The following is an 18,463-nucleotide window of genomic DNA, read 5'->3' as shown; positions in this document are numbered from 1 at the left end:
AGAAAGATTTACAAAAATTAAATGGGCTACATTGAGCCTTCCCATAGTACAAGGTGGGTTAGGACTACCTGATTTGAAGGGATATGTTAGAGCTACGCAGTTGAGGCTTATTACATAACACAAGAAGGTTATAATTAAAAGTGGAAATGGATGATGATGAGAGGAAAATTTCAAGAAAGAGTAAGTGGGATTTTGGATGCAGCTTCTTAAGAACAACCAATCACCATGCAGATTATTATATTGACAAAGTAGCACAAAACATTCATAGAACTAAGCCAACATGAGAATGGAGAAAAGAGATTTTGACAACAGGAATTACCGCAAGTAGAGGTACAGAGATAGGCAAAAGGGGTCTGGAATTTACAAGAAAAAACTGGAAAATGAACCAATGTACTGGGAGCAAATAAACAGAGATGGAAAGATAATAAAGTGGGATGTATCCAAGATGACATTTGGACTGCAAGCTAGAGACTGCCTTCCCTATCAAGAATTAATACGAGAGTATAGGCAAAGCAAAAGGGATAGGAGACTCTTAAGTGAAAGACCTGCTCTGATGGGGTGCTTAGTCGAATCTAGAATAGAAGCTACTGTTAAATGGATAACTAGTAGGACATATAAAATATTGCATGATAAATGTAAGAGTCAGAGCAATGCAGAAAAGATTGGTGACAGAGATAGGAAAAGCAATTTACAAGAAAAAAATGGGAGAACGTACTATGGCTCCGATGTATACAAGAAAATAAAGGAAGTTTAGTATCTTTGCTCAGAAGTGTCTGAATAAGTATTATAACCCAGACTTCAAAGATTTTTGTTCTCAGGTAGATAGCAAATGTTGGAGGTGTGATAGGAAGAAAAATGTAATTGAGAACATGTGTTTGAGTCAGCAGATTTTAAAAATTCCCTGCAGAGTACTCTGTCAGAAATATTGGGTGAGCAAATGAGGTGAGACATGGGATCCTAATTGCCTACACATAGCATGACCATGTTAAGTTTAATTTTGTTAGCTGTCAAAAAAGCAACTACTAGAAATTGGAAATCAAAGTCTAAAGCAACTGTATTTGAAGTACTAATTATTATAAGAGAGATACAAGAAATGGAAGAGGGGTCTTTACAAAAGGGAAGGAACAAAATTCATAGAAATAAATGGAAATTGTGGGAACAATTCATGCAGAATAATGTTCAAGAGGAGTGGGGTTTAAGGGAAGGCAGGAATTCAGCAATTTATGCAATACTGGACTGATAAAATTACCAAGAAAATATATGTGATGTATAATTGATGTAAATGGAAAAATGTTAATATGGTTAGTTTTATTTTCTCTTAATGTACTTTTGCCTATGTCTTGAGTGATAATTTAATACAAGTATTTAAAAAAAAACTATTGTGAAGGATGTATTCAGAAGAGATCCCAGGAACACTATCTTGTGAGACGGAATTAAATAAAAGTTCTCTATGTACACTTAAAATCATATTTTTTTTAACCAAACCAACGATTTTTGACAACTTGTAAAAAAATCTACAAAAATAAGATAATCTAAATATGGAAAAAATTGAATGCCTTGCAACTACAGTGAGCTAAGACAAGAGTCAGGCAGTTTATAAACACTCTTCAAATTATTCATAACCCAAAGGGTAAAGCAGAGCACTGAAAATGTAAACCAGAAAAATTAAAATATAAAAAGCATTTGAAAACATGGAGAACTGGACTGTGATAAGTATTTTTATATCCAGAATTACTAAAAAATTAAAGAGGTGGAATCAGAGCTAACAGACTGTAAAAACTTTTTGAATTTTGGGATTTTCATATGAAAAGACAGGTCTCTGTTCCTTCTTGAATAAAACCCTTTTTCCCTACTTCATCTGGTTGAACAGGTTCTATAACCCCCTGGATCTGGGACAGAAGGAAACCAGGAGGATTGACTGGATGAATGCATAGAAATCCCTTAAAAGGAGGAAGGGAATTCCATTGCCTGTTGTAGCCTTTTTAATTATTCTCCAACCAAAGTGTCTGAAGTTATCTGCTGCCACAGAGAGAAATAAGGATCCAGACTTTAGGAAAGCTTTACTGGTATGCCAAGGTGGGGAAGGGGAAATACATAATGGGGCATATGGTCAAGATGGCTTTTTTGTTTTTATTGCCCTGCGTTTTGACAGGAGAATGTCTCTCTCTCTTTTTGGACCTTCCTGTCATTGCTTTCTGAAATTGTGTTTACCTGTGCCTTGCTGGGATTGTTTATTCTTTTTCCTATAAAATGAACTTGAACTGAAATAAACATTCTATTATATTTTGGTATGCAGGATTGAAAAATTTGGGTAACACCATCCTGCCACACCCAAAATTAACTTTCTCCTTTCATAAAATCTTTTGAGGACCTCAGCAGAGGAAGGATGAAATACAGTAGACAGTCAATTATCCGAACTAACTGGAACCTAGGGTAGTTTGGATAATCAAACATACATTGAACCAGATAAAAAAACTTCTGAAATAATGTTTTTTCTGCATGTAGGGAATACACTTTTCAACCATTAGGTGATTCCAGTGGACAATAAAGAATATTTTTCAGACATGAGTAGGGTACAAGCTCAAAAAACATGCACAAGCAAATACGTATGTTTACATATTCAGACTATTTTTCCTACCCGAAAACTTTGGAAGGCTGGGTTTGGATAACTGACGTTTCTGATAATCAACGGTTGGATAATCAATTTTCTACTGTAATGCCATTTTATTTGGGGAAGCAGTTAGAGGCTCAGCTTTGACATCCTCTGCTAAATTCTGAGAATGTAGTTAGGGAAATCTCATCAATGACTCAGAGGCTGCTGTTCCAGAAACAGCACCAGTAGTGTCATAAGAGCAGTTCTGAGCATGTTTGGTTACCACAGACATAGATGATACTAAAGAATTCAGAGGTGTTTTAATCTCTGAAGAAGGCAGGTCAGCAATTAAACTTCTCATAATGTCAAGGAAAACCAGTAGAAACTTAGGACATGTGAGTCTGACAAATTCACTGTGTAGAAAGCTAAGTTTGAAGTAGTACAAACTTTCTTCCCAAACTTAACAAAAGTTTTACCATCTTTGTCAGAAGGAACAAGGTTAATTGCCGTAAGGTGTTTCGCTCTTGGAACCAGTTCAGGACCTGATCTCACACCCTTCCAGGAAGCCTCACCTAGACCTTCTCAACCTGAAATGGACCACATTGTTTCTCCAATTCATATGATGGCCAATGATATAAACTGCTCTCCAAGATGTGATCAGAATCATGGCAGCATCCCAAAAAGATTTTCCATGTAGAGTCTATTCAAGTAAATGCAAAAGTTTTGTCTCCTGGGCATACCCTCAGAATATCAACCTTTTTCAACTTGTGTTTCAGATTTTCTCCATTTTTTAGTTTCTCTGTTCAACTCAAGTTCTAGTTACTTTATTATCAAGGTACAGGTGGGCTGCTATCTCCAGTTTTCACGGTGGGTTTCAAAGAGTGTTCACTTTCATCAAATGAACTCTGCAAATCATTTCTTAATGGAACCTTCTTACATACACCTATTGGAGATCTTATCCCACCCTGAGATCTAAACTTGGTCTTAGAAAAACTGACCAAATCTCCCTTAGAACACAGCTAAAGTTTCTCTCATGGAAAATTACCATTTTGAGTGCCATCACTTCAGAGAGAAAAAAAAAATTCTGAACTTCACCCTTTATCTTTATTTCCTCCTGACCTAGTTTTTCACAGGGAAAGGGCAACTCTGAAAACTAGCCCATCTTTTCTTCCAAAGGCGGCTTCGGAATCAAACATTTTACAACCTATCCATTTAACAGTATTCTTTCCTAATTATTAATACAAAGGGGAACACATCTTATATACCTTGGATTTAGATAGACAATTGCATCTCTACCTTCACAGAACCAAGTCTTTCAAAAAGGATGACCATCCGTTTCCTTTGCTCTTAAAAAGCTGGGGCAAAAAGTGTAAAAAATCTCCTTTTCAAGATGGCCATCAGACTACATTTCCTTCATTTGTGCTGCACACCAGACTCTACTCAAAGTCAACAACTCATTTTACTAAAGCTGTGGTAACTTCTACAGCTTCTTTAGAACTTTTCCAGTGAATATTCACAATGCTGGTCGTCCAAGCACACTTTCAACCTTTATAAACTGAGCTGTTTTTCTACGACCATAGCATCCTTCAGTGCTGCTAACCTGAAAGGTGTCTTGTTGGAAAGCCATCCTGGGTTTATTGTATATATGGATTCTGACCCACGTCAGATTAAATGGACTGAATGAATAGGATATGAAAGTTATGTACTTACCATGATCACAGATAATTTCATTCATGTCTGTCTAATATGTCAACCCTCAGTCCACATGAATGGAAGGATCTATTATTATGGGAAAGTACAGAACTTTCTCTTTAATAGCGGTAGGAAAATGAAACAGCTGATGCAGTGAATTCTTAAAATCAATTAGGAATGCAGGTCAATCTGTTGGCAAAAAAATGACAACTATGTAGCACATGGGGAGCTATGTGCTAACAGATGAAATGTTGAATTTAATCTAATCTAGACAGATGTGCAGACTAATTTTCTCTTGAGGGTAAAAACACAGGAAAAAGAGCTATGTGTACAGTGTTAACATATTGTGAACACAAAGTAACACTAATGGATCAAAACATTACCCATATGTGAAAATAAAGAATGACAGTCAACATATTGCATAAAGATAATGGCTGAAAAGCTACTCATGCATGAACATAATAATACTAATTCAATATGCTGTTTCAAATCATTAACACTTGAAAAGCAAATTATTTAACTATGTGGCTTGTGGGAAAGTAAAAATGATAAAATTAATTCACAGTGTGAAATGGCAGTGACTGTGAACTCTGCATATTCAGGAGTACTCACATAGCCATACAGACATCATGAATGCTGTACACAGCCACATCAAATGAAATCTTTCTCAAGTAAACCAACACAAGCTAAAGGCTTAGGAAGTTTGCCAGGAGAATATCATTAGCATCTAAAATCATAAGGTTGTATCAGAGATGCATGCTTAAGCAAAGTACCATACAGCGCTCACAGGCAGAACTGAGCAGAAATTGAAATGAATGGAAAGGTTAATATCATTAATAAGCATTTACAGGCAATATAACACGTGAATACAATATTTACTGAAGCAAAGCAAGACAAGATTTCAGTTGCATTGATATGGAAGATCTAAACAAAGTAATCAAGAGAGAACATTACCCACTATAATATGGTTGTAGATAAGAATGTTATCAACAACAGTTTTTTGAGAATAAAACCCTGATCTTTTTTGACATGTTTTGCCAGGGTAGTTTAGATCATGACACATTTGAATATTTGTTAGTGGAACATCCCAGCATGGCACGTTTCTTTGGGATACCCAAAGTACACAAATCAGAAACATAGCCGCCCTTCAGGACTATTACTTCAGCCAAGAGAACCAAGACAGAAAATATTTCTTTATGGCTGGATTACATACTTAATCCTATAGTGCAAAAAGCGAAGTCGGACCTTAAGGACTCCTGGCACATTTCAGAAATTTTGAGGGACATTAACCTCACCCGTGGTGAATTTTATTTTGCGTCTCTAGACTTAAAATCACTGTACACATGTATCAATCAAGATGCTGGTATAGAATATCTGAGAGCTTACCTTAATGGGTACACTGACTTTACACACAGTAAAATAGAGACGGTTTGTAGGCTTATGGGCATAGTTCTTGAGAACAATTTTTTTGAGTTCAAATAAAGATATTATAAGCAGACCTCAGGGGTGGCTATGGAGGCAAGGATAGCCCCATCTTTTGCCAACCTTGTAATGGCCATGTGGGAGGAGAGATATTTGTATGTACATCCACAAAGATCCCACATCATTTTATATCAAAGATTCATTGATGATTTGATATTTCTGTGGACTGGTGATGAGAGTGAATTTGAGTCCTTTGTTAGGGACTTAAATCACACCACAGATTTTCTGTGGAAAGTTTGGTAGGACCATTAATTTTCTGGATATACATTTGGCTTTTGACACGTCCAGTAACACTTTTCAAAGATTTATAGGAAAGATGTTTTTGTCAACCAATATTTGCAAAGAGATAGTTTACACCCTAGGCAAATGAAGGAAGGGGTGATTAAGGGGCAATTTATTCGCTTCAGTAGACTCGCATCTGATTACACTTTTTTCAAGAGGTTATCATGTTGACATGTTTTTGAACAGAGAGGGTATGACCAGGCTTTGTTAACCAATATACATAAGGAAGTGTTTATTCTGTGACAAAATGCAGCCAAACCCATCATTGGGGGGTTGTTGTGCAAGTAACAACAGGAAAAAGAAGGACAACACAGTATTTACTATTTCTTTCCCCATTCCCATTGTCAATGAGATGGGTGTCATCAAACACACAATAAAAGACAACTGGAAGGTTCTGATGGGAAATAGGGAACTCGTACAGGTAGTAGGTGTAGAACCTAAGTTCACCTATAAGAAAATTAAGATCAAAAACATTTTGGAAAATGGTGGGGGGGCACACTTTAGCATTGACTGAAGTGAACAGTGTTTGCGGTACTTTCTCCTGTAGGAAGTATAAACAATGTAGGTATAGAAGCAATACATCTAGTACATTTATTACACATCTAAAAGGACTATTTGGGTCCACAGACTGTTTACCGCAAGAGTACAAACATAGGTTATGTGGCAGTATGTGACCCTTGTCCTAGTTACTACATAAGAAAAAACATTAGATGTTTAAAGCGTAGAAGGTATGAGCACACGCTTGCTATTAAGAAAAGGGACTTTACCAATGCTTTTGCTAGGCATGCTATTCACTGTGTGAACTTTAAAAATGTTCACCTTTTCAGTCACAGATTATGTTCAACAAGTGGATTATACAGGGAACACCAATTTGATTTTAGAATGCAAGGAGTCATTGTGGCAGATCAGTCTGGTAGCATACAGAGCGCCCCTGGTCTGAATGAATGCATCAATATTAAGTGTTTTGTAGCACTAAAATAACATTCAAATCACAATAATATGGTAATGTTTTTATATTAAGACATGTTTTATGAAGCTTTGACATTCTAAGCTGTTTGGTAAACAAGACAGTTTTTTATTTTTATGGTATGATTCTACACCTTTAATTTAAAGCATCATGAAAGTCATGTAATGTAACAAGAGGTGTGTTTGTGAGAGGTTAACTTTTTTCTGAAGATGTTCATGAAGAATACATTTGAACGAAAGTACTAAAGAATTGTGTTTGTTCTTTCATTCCATCTAAAGCTTTTGGTTTGAGTTGCATTTTCCAGTTTGTTGTGTGCTTATAAATCATAAGGCTGCATCAGAGATGCATGCTTAAGCAAAGTACCATATAGTGCTCACAGGCAGAACTGAGCAGAAAGTGAAATGAATGGAAAGGTTAATATCATTATTAATCATTTACAGGCAATATAACACGTTAATACAATAGTTGCTACTGCAAAGCAAGACAAGATTTCAATTGCATTGATATGGAAGATCTGAACAAAGTAATCAAGCAAGAGCATTACCCATTGTTTACAGGCAAAGAAGTGGTCTCATTAGTTCCAAAGTTCTTTCAATATGAGATGCAAACCGGAGACTATGGCAGATAAAGCATTGCAAACAAATATGCATGTTCTATGCATATAATACGCCATCAAGATACAGATTCCTTAGAATTGCATTTAGTATTTTGTCAGCAGCAAATGAAATTACCAAGCGCTGTTGCACAGGTAGCCAACAGCTTGGAAGGTATGTGAATACAATTACTTATCTTTTGTTGGGTCAGAAACAAGAAGGGCATGATAAGAGGTCAGACACAGCTGTTATACAGACAGAGTGCAATTTCAAGTAAAAAAACAGTAACTGCAAACTGAGAATGATATAAATCTGTCTGCAATGCATGTCGCATTACAATTCCAGACCGTATGAAGATTGATACAGAAAAAAGTCAGTGCAACTACACCGAAAAAAAAAAAACAGAAGACAAGAAAACACAAATGATTCTTCAAAATGACTTAGCATCTTGACATTTTGCATGAAATACATCTAAAAAAACTGTTATACTAGGATATAGCCTAATGGGAACTTTGAATTGCAGCACAAACTAGAAGAACAAGCATCAGTACTAAAATACAAAGATATCAATAAATCAGCAGTTTACAAGATGACAGAATGAAGCAAGATTTGATGACAGGACTGGCCACTTGCCTGTGGATCAACACCATCTACAGATGCATAAAACTATTTGTTCTGACAGAAAAGAACTGCTATGAACTATGTATAGGTGTGTGAAAGCACAAGAATGACTGTGGTAAAGGAGTTCGGGTAGAAACATCTTAAAACCCTTGCAAAGCACGTTCAGAAAAGCTCTGTACAAAGCACCTCTGAGACTGCAAAGGATGTTAATCTGCAAAAATATGACACTGAAAGTAAAGTACAGCCTAGGTAAGCAAATAAAAACAGCAGACATGTTGAGTACAGCATATTTACCAAAGAAGCATGAAAAAGCAGTTAGAGGAACTACAGCTTGATTATTATAAAGTTAACATTAAAAGAAGCAAAGGTAAAAATTCCAGAAATGTAGCTGCACTGACAAAGATAATCACAGAAAGAAGATGCAATGAGTGTTATATTTCTTCAGTAACAAAAGCATCTTTTTTTAATTAACATGGTCATGGGATTTGCAAATTGCAAGATTTGTGATAAGCATACTACTAATTTTGCTTTATGAAATGAGATGTTAAACCATGGTTCCATTTCCCACAGCTGATGATAGCTCAGTGGGAATTTAAATATTTTGTGAGACCTATCAAGGAGGTTAGGATGATCTTCCCACTCTCCTGACCAAATTACCCTTAATTATTTTAAATCAACAAAACAGACAAGTAATTTAAGCTTTTTCCAGGAAACAAAACCAATAAATAAATAGATACTTATACACAATTACATCACAGCTACTGCATGTTCGTCCTTACTTTACACCATTGTCATGTCTGGGCAGTATGAATTTAGTATATTTCTATTCTTTCATCCTCGAGTATTTTAATTTATTTGGTTTTCTGGAACCTCTGTTGCTTGCACACCTCTAGTCTATTTTCTTAAATTATCACTAACTGATCTTTCTTTAAAGTTCCCCTTGTTATACCACAATTCTCTAACAATTTCAGTCACCAAATTTCATAAATATGTGCCCTTTGTTAGTTCAATACCTTAAAATATTATGGTTTCATCACCAGTCCAAATACAGTTTTTGTTGTCATTTTCAACTGAAACAAGCTCCAAACTTTGCCATTGCTATATTCCCTTCACCTACCATTGTTAATACTGTATTATATGTTTAGTGTTACCTCCACCCATGAAAGTAAGAAAAAAGTTTCTTCTGTTTTGAAGTCCTTGGTAGCATAACATGCTGCTGCTACAATGTGATGAAAGGAGATTTTGAACCTTTGTAGATATTCACTGAGCTGCCCTGAAATACATGTTCTGTTGGTTGTTTCTCCATATCCACAATTTGTTGGAAAATAAATTTTACTGTTATAGTTGTTTCTCCATATCCACAATTTGTTGGAAAATAAATTTTACTGTTATATTTCATGAAAAATCTTCTCCTTATCATCATGTTTTCTTTCATCGTTTTATGTCTTAAAAACTATATACAGAGTCTGAAAAACTATATAAACCAATTGATATGTACTCAATCAGAAAACAATGTCTGTTGGACTACATTCAAATCACTCCAATACAAACAAAATTTGTTAATTAACCAATCATTTTTTAATTCAAGTTTCCAAAAATCAGATAATATACTTAGCTAGCTACACTGAAGATTTATGGTAGACTGAGGCGTTTGCTTTTTAGAACACAACATTGCTGCATATATTCTTATTGCACATGTGATAGCTTGACATCTTGTACTATCCATCTAGTGTTCTACTGGCACTGTGTAGAAAAACTACTCGTTTACACAAAAAACTAACTATGCTACAAGAACAGGAGACAGATTGAGTATGCACCCAAATCTGCAAAAATTAATACAAGGAAAAATTCTTAAAATGGTTACAGAAGATATTGCTGCATAACAATAAAAGGAAAAATATTCCCACATCAGCAAGAGCCTGCCTGGATGTCCTACAGCAGCAGAGAGAGAAAAGGGAGTCTTAAGTACCTCTGTTTTGCCTTTTATTGATTATTTTTGCTAGCCGTATTATTCCGACCGTTTTTTTATTAACTTTGCTAATTATTTGAACTGCTTTTTGAACTTTTATACTGTTTGCACTTTAAGTGATCATTTGTGTTTTTCAGCTGTTTAACTGCAAAGGGCTACACACTCAAATGCGATAGCCTTTTTTCTGCTTTAAAAGTGTTTGTATTCCTGTATATGCTTTAAATTTTGAAAAAAAAAATCCTCCCTCTCTCTCTCTACTCGTTTCACGGCTTTCTAGAACTAGTAGAGTTCGGTTTTCGGATTTTGCTGAATTCTGGGCTGTTTGTAGGTTTCTGTGTTGCCCAGACCTTTCTAAGATAGAGGGAAGCTTCTCTGTTCATCAGTGAGAGTGGTGAGTTTGGAACAGCCTATCTGTTGTTGGAGGAGTGATTTCAGCTCAGAATCTGTAGATGTATTCGTCATTTTGGGCTATTTCTATCCCTTTCATCTTTCTGTTTAAAAAACAGTGTTTGCGAGGTTTTGCGCATTTTGCAGCGATGTTTAACCATGGTTAAACTATTCCCAGTGCCAGAAAGTCTGCTCTTCAGATATTCCATTAGAACTAGCCAATTTTCTAGTTTTAGCACTCAAAACTGTTTCTGCTCCCTTAGAACTAGCCAGTTTCTAGTTTTTGCACTCAGAACTTTCCTTGTGCTCAGCACACTTGTCCAAATCTGGGTGCAAGCACTAAATTATCTACAAATTACTGCAGCACTCAACTTTCCTCATTTATCAAGAGGAAATCAGTTCTTGGTACTTAAATTAATAAGCACTAACCAGGCATGCCCAAGGGTCAGCTTTTGGTGTTTTCTCCTGTCCACCTGATGAATCTGGGCATCTTGGGGCAATGTAGCAATTGCATCATGTACACTGACAACCCTCTCCTCCTACCACCCAACACTAAAACCTGAGAGAGATGCACTTATATAGCCAAACTGGAAGCCAAGCTCTCTTCAGCCAAGACTTGACTAGACAGTCAAAGAGGAGAAGGTCAACACCACAATGCACTCAACACATAGTCCATCAAAACCTGCACCACCCAAACCCACACATAGAAACACAAAACACACACCTAGATTCGCAGAGGCTCTCAATAAAAATCTGCTCAAACAACAGAGACCTCCAAAGCTGAAACACAGCAACCACCACCCCCCAACACTACCCGAATGACACAGCCCACAATGTCCCACTCAATCTCAGCCCATAAGGCAAAACAACGTACCCAACACACTAGTCAGTGGCGACTCTATAATCAGGCACATTGATGTCCCTCTCACCAGGCTAAACAAGGAGAAAGTTACTGTCAGCTGCCTGTCGGGTGCCAGGATTTGCCATATAACGCATGCACTCAGGTCACTCCACAACAAGTGCAAGCATGACTCTGTCATTGTCCATGTTGGAGTGAATGACCTGAGATGAACATCCTTGGACTACATGAAAAGAGACAAGGAGGAGCTCTCTGACCATGTGGCCCAGGCAGGTATAACACTAGCCCTGAGTAGCATCCTGCTATTGCCCAGAATACCACAGTACAAGGACAAAATAACTGACTTCAGCAATTGGCTAAGCTTCTGGTGTCATTCCAAGGGGATCCAGTATCTGTCTGTCTGGAACATGACTGACAGGCCACAATGCTTTGCCAGAGATGGCCTATATCTGTCGCCGCTGGGATTCTGGATACTGGCTAAGGCTCTTGCCTCCCCTATAGTGCCTTTTTAGGCAAGGCTCAAATGTCAAATGCACCACCATAGTAAATACAAACAAGCAAAATCTAAGGGTAATGCTACTCAGTGCTAGAAGTCTAAACCTCAAAATGTACTCACTCGAGGCTCTCCTTAAGATGGAGAACATCAACATCTGTGCAGTGACAGAGACCTGGTTTAAGGCTCCAGCAAGCACCCCTGCATTACCAGACAATTCTTACCACACCTTTTGGCCACCTAACCTGGACCTAAATACTAAAGGAGGAGGCGTGTCCATATTCATAAAAGATATGCACACCTCCAGGCTAGTCGCTCAACATAATGCATCTGAAATTATCCAAGTACAATTAACAATGGGCAAGACCGCAACTCAGGCTGTAGTGCATTACAGATCCCCCATGTTTCTCGATATACTGGATAATATTAAGGTACAGCCCAATACCCTAATTTTGGGAGATTTCAACTACCACTCCATTGACTGGGAAAACTACTCATGTACTAACTCATTAGCTCAACATTTTCTGGAATTTGTCAATTCCAACGCCCAGGATCAGCTTGTCCATACCCCTTACCAGGGGTAGCAACATCCTGGACCTTGTCATTACCAATATGGGTAACAGATGCTCCATGCCAGAGGTCAACTCCTCGCTGGTCAAGTCCAACCACAAGCTAATCACCCTAGATATCGATATCCCGTCCCCTCCTCCACATTAAGGAAACCACAGTAAAAAACTTCTCCAAAGTCAACTTCATGCTTCTTAAGTCAAAAGTGGCAAACTTCACTACACCCACACAGATGCAAAATAGGGACACGACTGCTAAATCATATACAAATGCACTGTATAAGCACATACACGAGTGCATGGACTGTGCCATCCCCAACAGAACCAAGATGCTATCCTCCAAAAAAAAGGAAGTCAATCTGGTGGTCCCCTGCCATAAACTCTACAACAGAAGGAAGAAACTGTTGCAAAAAAGAGTAAAATCCCATGGTTGCAGGAACTCCCTGGTCAGCCTCAGCAAGAAGCTGAGATCCCTCATAAAATCCTCCAAAGCTAGTTACGAAAATAAAATCACCATGGATTCTAAAGACACCCACAAAGCTTTCTACAGCTATGTCAAGAATCTCAATGGCAACACTCATATCTGCTCTGAACTACAGCACAACGGCAATACATTTACCGAACCAACTGATATTGCCAACATCCTGGCAGACAGGTTTAGTGCTAACTTCACCCCCACCCCCCCAAAGGGCCCATACCGGATGATTGCAAAGCCCCTGTAATCATGGCCGCACAGGCAAAGACTGCACTCTCCAAAGCCAAGAACACAGCATCCATGAGACCGGACAACATCTCAGGCTGCGTTCTGCACGAACTACACAACAAACTGGCACCCCACCTAAGTACCATGTTCAACCACAGCCTCACTTCAGGCTTTGTGCCTATGGAATGGACCACAGCGATGGTTATCCCACTCCACAAACGGGGTGCCACCACTGACCCCAGGAACTACCGCCCCATTAGCCTGACAAGCCTAGTCTGCAAAGCCATGGAACGCATCATCCTGCAGCTTATAAACAAAGACATAGGCAAGCTCCAAACTCTGGACCCCACTCAGTTTAGGTTTGTAAAAGGAAGATCATGCCTCCTAAACCTGATTGACTTTGACGCAGTTACCAGAGCCATAGACGAGGGTAAGGTGGTGGCACACAGCCTATATTGACCTCTTCAAGGCTTTCGACACCATCCCCACTCTGGTATTTTCGATAAACTCACTGGACTAGGTATAAATCTTTATGTCACAAGATGGGTGGCCAACTGGCTGACTGACAGAACCCACATATTGAAAGTAGCAGACTCCAAATCTGACTTCAGACCAGTGACAAGCGGAGTACGACAGGGTTCAGTCCTGGGTCCTCTCCTGCTCGGTATCTACTTCTCTGAAGTCCAAGCTAATACAGCTGGTGTCTGGCTAACGAAATTCGCAGACAATTGCAAACTAGGAGCTATAATCAATTTGCCTAAGGATGTGGACATTCCACAAAGAGGCCTCACTGAGACTAATGCTTGGTGTCATGGCCTAAAGCTCAATGCCAAGAAGTGCACTGTCATCTCCTTTGGGAAATACACCATACCCATGAATTACCACATAGGCGGTAGCCTACTAAACACCAAAAGTATGATGAGACCTTGGGAGACAGGTGACAGTAGTCTCTCTTTTGATAATCACGTCGCCAAAGTAGTCAGGAAATCTTTCTACGTGGCACATCTCATCAAAAAAGGGTTTTCCTCCAGAAAGAGAGAGGTCATCGTTCCTTTCTACTCATCCCTCATCAGACCCATTATAGAGTATAATGCCCCGTTTAGCATGTACCTCGCAAGACATCTGCAACAACTAAAAAGGTCACAGAAATACCTCACTAAGAGGATTACCAGCCTCAAACAGATGCCATATGCAGACCGTTTCAAAAAACTCCAGCTCTACTCCACTGCATATCGCCTACTCCGAGGCGACCTCTGCCTAACATACAAAGTCATGTCTAACCCAGGTCTGATGGACATGCTACACTTAAAGAAATCCCAATCTCTCCGAGCCACATGCTCCAGGGACCTAAACCTTATCACCACAATAAACAGAATATGCTGGAGGGATAGATTCCTGTCCCAGAGACTTCCCATGCTCTGGAACAGGCTAATCATTCATGTCAAGCAAAACTCCTCATTAGCCCTCTTTAAGAGGAATCTTGACAATTGGATGGGAAACAGGAAATTCACCCCGGGAATCACTGCTGTGGCTCTGCTCAACAGGGGCACAGGAAAATAATATTCTTTGGTGATGAAAGCCAGGGAACCTCGTTTGGTTAGGCTTATATAGGCCCTAGGGCCAATAGCCTAGTACATACCTATGAACCTATAAAGGAGAAACAAACAGTTTTTTGTTAAAAAAAAAAAAAAAGATAAATTCACGCTTACTGTTCGAAGTGCAGCCACCGTGTCTTCAAGTATCTGCATTTCTTTCTGCCATCTTCTGAATTCATTCTATAAATATATCAAAGCAGGATGGATACTGGTTTATTTGATTTAAAATTATTCTTAGCTTATGCAATATCATTCAGAATACCCAGCTAAGAAACAACAGTTTAAGACAACGAAACCAGAGAAATATGAAGCGTTACTCTGAAATAAATGCAGTGTGTTTTGAAAGTAATGTTCTAAGCAAAATGTTTAATGCTTTCATCTTTAATGGGTTAACTAAACTGCAAATCTCTGAAGCAGTCTGCTACATAAAACAGACATTTATTTATATAAAAATATAATTAGGCATGAACCAGAATGTAAAATAAACAGAAGTTATAAACTCACCATAACAATAGATCTGTGTTGTCTGTTTTCATTCTTCAATGGATAGGTCTTCAGATCTGAACTGAATAAGACTTCAGCCATTTTCAAGTTTTGGATCAAGTGTTCAGGCTCGTCCCCTTACCCATAATTCCCCTGTGTTGACCCAGCAACCTCAGATCGAGCTTGCCAGTAAGAAGAAAAGGCAAGGATACAGTGTCCAATATAGAGGTAAAGAAACCAGCTGATAAACAGTTTTGATAAGAAAAAAACTCTAGGAACTAAGGCTGTTACAGAGACAAGTCCAGGAATTAAAAACCTGCATACCAAAAAATACATGGGGGGAGAGTGGGAAGTTGAGGTCGGATGGAAACAGACAACACAGATCTGTCGTCATGGTAAGTATGTAACTTTCATATCTGATGCTGTCTTTTACATCCATTCCTCAACAAATGGGACAGAGTCTTTAGCTACTATAACAGCCAAGTGGCCTTATGGAAGGATATTCCGGAGCAAAGACAGATCTGCTGTGTATGTCCAATAATTAAGGTGTGAACCTTGGACCAGGTGGCAGCTGCACAGATATCATCAAGATGAACTCTGGAAATGAAGGCTGTCGACGAGACTACAGATCTAGTAGAATGAGCTTTGAGTGTGTAGGCAGTGTTAAACCCTTTTCTTTGTACACAAAGAATATACATTCAGACAGTAAAAGGAAGAGAGTGACTTTAGATATCTCCTTTCCCTCTTCCTAGGGGAGTAAGAGAAAAGTACAGTTGTGTACAGTTACCATAAATGTAGATGCTAGAGTGTCTTCACTGTTGCAGTCATGACTGTAGGGTTCTCCCCTGCCGGCAGGCAGTCCTCGGTCAGCCAGAATCCCAAAGTCTAGGTCCGGCGTCGGCTGCTCAGCCATGCTCCCTGATGTCAGAGCACCAGGAGTATAAAACTGACAGCCGACGCCATGTTCTCCAGTTTTTCTTGCCCCAGATGTCAGGAGTTCCAAAATGAGTAAGATCCCATACCCTTTGCAAATACACCTCAGAAGAAGGGTGAAGAAGGGAGCCACACAAAAGAAAAAAAATAAGAGGGGACAGGAGGGAGGGAAACCCAGACTGCAACAGTGAAGACACTCGAACATCTACATTTATGGTAAGTGTACACAACTGTACTATGTTCATCATGTTTCACTGTTGCAGTCATGACTGTAGGGTTGAATCCCAAAGCAGAATAAAAGGGAGGTGGTCATAAAGTAGAGGGGGCAGCTAAAAGGCCCTGCAAGACTGCAGAAGCAAAGCCTGCCCTAGACTTAGAGTAGAGAGGTAGATTGTAGTGCTTAGAAAAAGTATGCACTGAACTCCAAGTTGCAGCTTCCACAATGTCTTTGGTAGGAACTCCCCTGAGGAAGGCAGCTGAAGTGGCAGCAGCTCTGGTAGAGTGTGTCCTTATACTCCCTGGGATTTGCTTTCCATGGTGTGAATAACAAAATCTGATTCCATGAGCAATCCATTTAGAAATGGTCTGTTTAGAAATGGCTTTGCCTTGGGAACTTGAAGCATAAGAAACAAACAATTGTTCTGATTTCCTGATGTCCTTGGTTCTGTCCAGGTAAAAACGTAGTTGTCTGTGTACATCCAAGGAATGCAAGATCCTTTCCCCCTTATTTTGAGGACTGGGGAAAAAAGTTGGCAAGTGAATAGTTTGATTTAAAGCCACTTTGGAAACCACCTTAGGCATGAAAGTAGGATTAGTCCTTAAAGACACCCTATCTTGATGAACAATAATATATGGCTCCACAGCCATGAGAGCTTGCAACTCCGAAACTCTCCTGGCAGAGGTCAGAGCTAACAGGATGGCTGTCTTCCAAGATAAAAACTTAATGTCAGAAGTGGCAGCAGGCTCAAAAGGAGGTAAGGTGAGTTTTTCCAGAACATAGTTGAGATCCCAGGCAGGAATGGGAGGAGATCTAGGGGGTCTTAAGTTCTTAGTTCCTCTGAGAAACTGTCTCATGAGCTGGTGGGAAAGGATAGGAGGGGTCTGTATTATAATGAGCAGAAATAGCAGAGGCATGTATCTTTATGGAAGAAAAAGAGAGACCCTTATGTAAGAGGTCTGTCAGGAATAGTAAAATCAGAGGAATGTCAAGAATAAGAGGGTCCGAATCCTGAGCCTGCATCCAGGTGCAAAATCTTTTCCATTTTCCTGCATAAGATTTTCTAGTGCTAGGCCTTCTGGCTTCTAAAATTACATCCATAACCTGCTTGGGAAGGAGAGAATGAATCATAGACCCTGGATTAACCAGGCCGCCAGGTTGAGAGTTTTGACATGGGAGTGCAGAACCTGACCCTGGTGTTGGGACAGAAGGTTCGGAGACTGTGGTAAAACCCAAGGGGGCTCTCCAGAGAAAGGTTTTTCAGTGTTGGGTACCAAAACTGTCGAGGCCAATTTGGGGTCAGCAAAATTATCATCTTGGACTTGCCCTGTTTGATCTTTAATAACACCCGTGGAAGAAGGGGTAGAGGCAGGAAGGCATACCCAGAGAGGTTTCTCCAACTGAATAATAGTGCATCCACTTTCCAAGCTAGTCCGTGGAATGTCCTGGTGCAAAAAATCTGTAGTTGATGATTGAGGTGGGATGCAAAGAGGTCTATGTGAGGACATCCCCAGACTGCTGTAATCATCTTGAATATTTCGGTGTCCAGCATCCATTCGTGTGTGTCCGACAGGTTTCTGCTCAGACTGTCTGACAGGAAGTTTTGCTTGCCTGGTAGAAACTGAGCTTGAAGTTCCAATTTGCAAGCTAGAGCTGTGTTCCATAGATTCATGGCTAGTCTGCAAAGGGGATAGGAATGTGATCCCCCTTGCTTGTTTATGTACCACATAACTGTGGTGTTGTCTGTTCGTATCAGTAGTTGCCCTGGTTGTAGAAGATTCCTGAAGGCCAATAGAGCGTTCTGAACGGCTAGCATTTCCTTTAAATTGATATGCAGGTGCTTCTGATCCTTTGTCCAAAGGCCCTGCAGACAGTTGCCCTGCAAATGGGCTCCCCATGCATAATCTGAGGCGTCCGTGGTTAGTATCTGACTGGCTGGTGGCAGACTGAAGGGTTTCCCTTTGTTTAGAGTACATGCCTTGGACCACCAAAGGAATTCCTTTTGAAGACAGGGCAGGACGGTGATCT

General features: G+C 39.3%; 1 protein-coding gene across 1 annotated transcript in view; it reads right to left on the bottom strand.

Annotated features, from left to right (window-relative positions):
• CEP135 (centrosomal protein 135) overlaps positions 1 to 18,463 on the bottom strand; it is a 2,183,066-nt gene that overhangs the window by 1,708,263 nt on the left and 456,340 nt on the right. The window contains 1 exon segment of the mRNA XM_044062480.1: positions 14,917 to 14,982. Within this exon segment, the coding sequence (XP_043918415.1) occupies positions 14,917 to 14,982 (66 nt within the window).

The sequence above is a fragment of the Protopterus annectens genome, chromosome 2.part1 (assembly GCF_019279795.1).
Source record: "Protopterus annectens isolate FY-2018-M chromosome 2.part1, PAN1.0, whole genome shotgun sequence".
Classification (NCBI taxonomy): Eukaryota; Metazoa; Chordata; order Ceratodontiformes; family Protopteridae; genus Protopterus; species Protopterus annectens.
The sequence above is the reverse complement of the archived record's forward strand: the minus strand, read 5'-3'. Positions and strand labels throughout refer to the sequence as shown.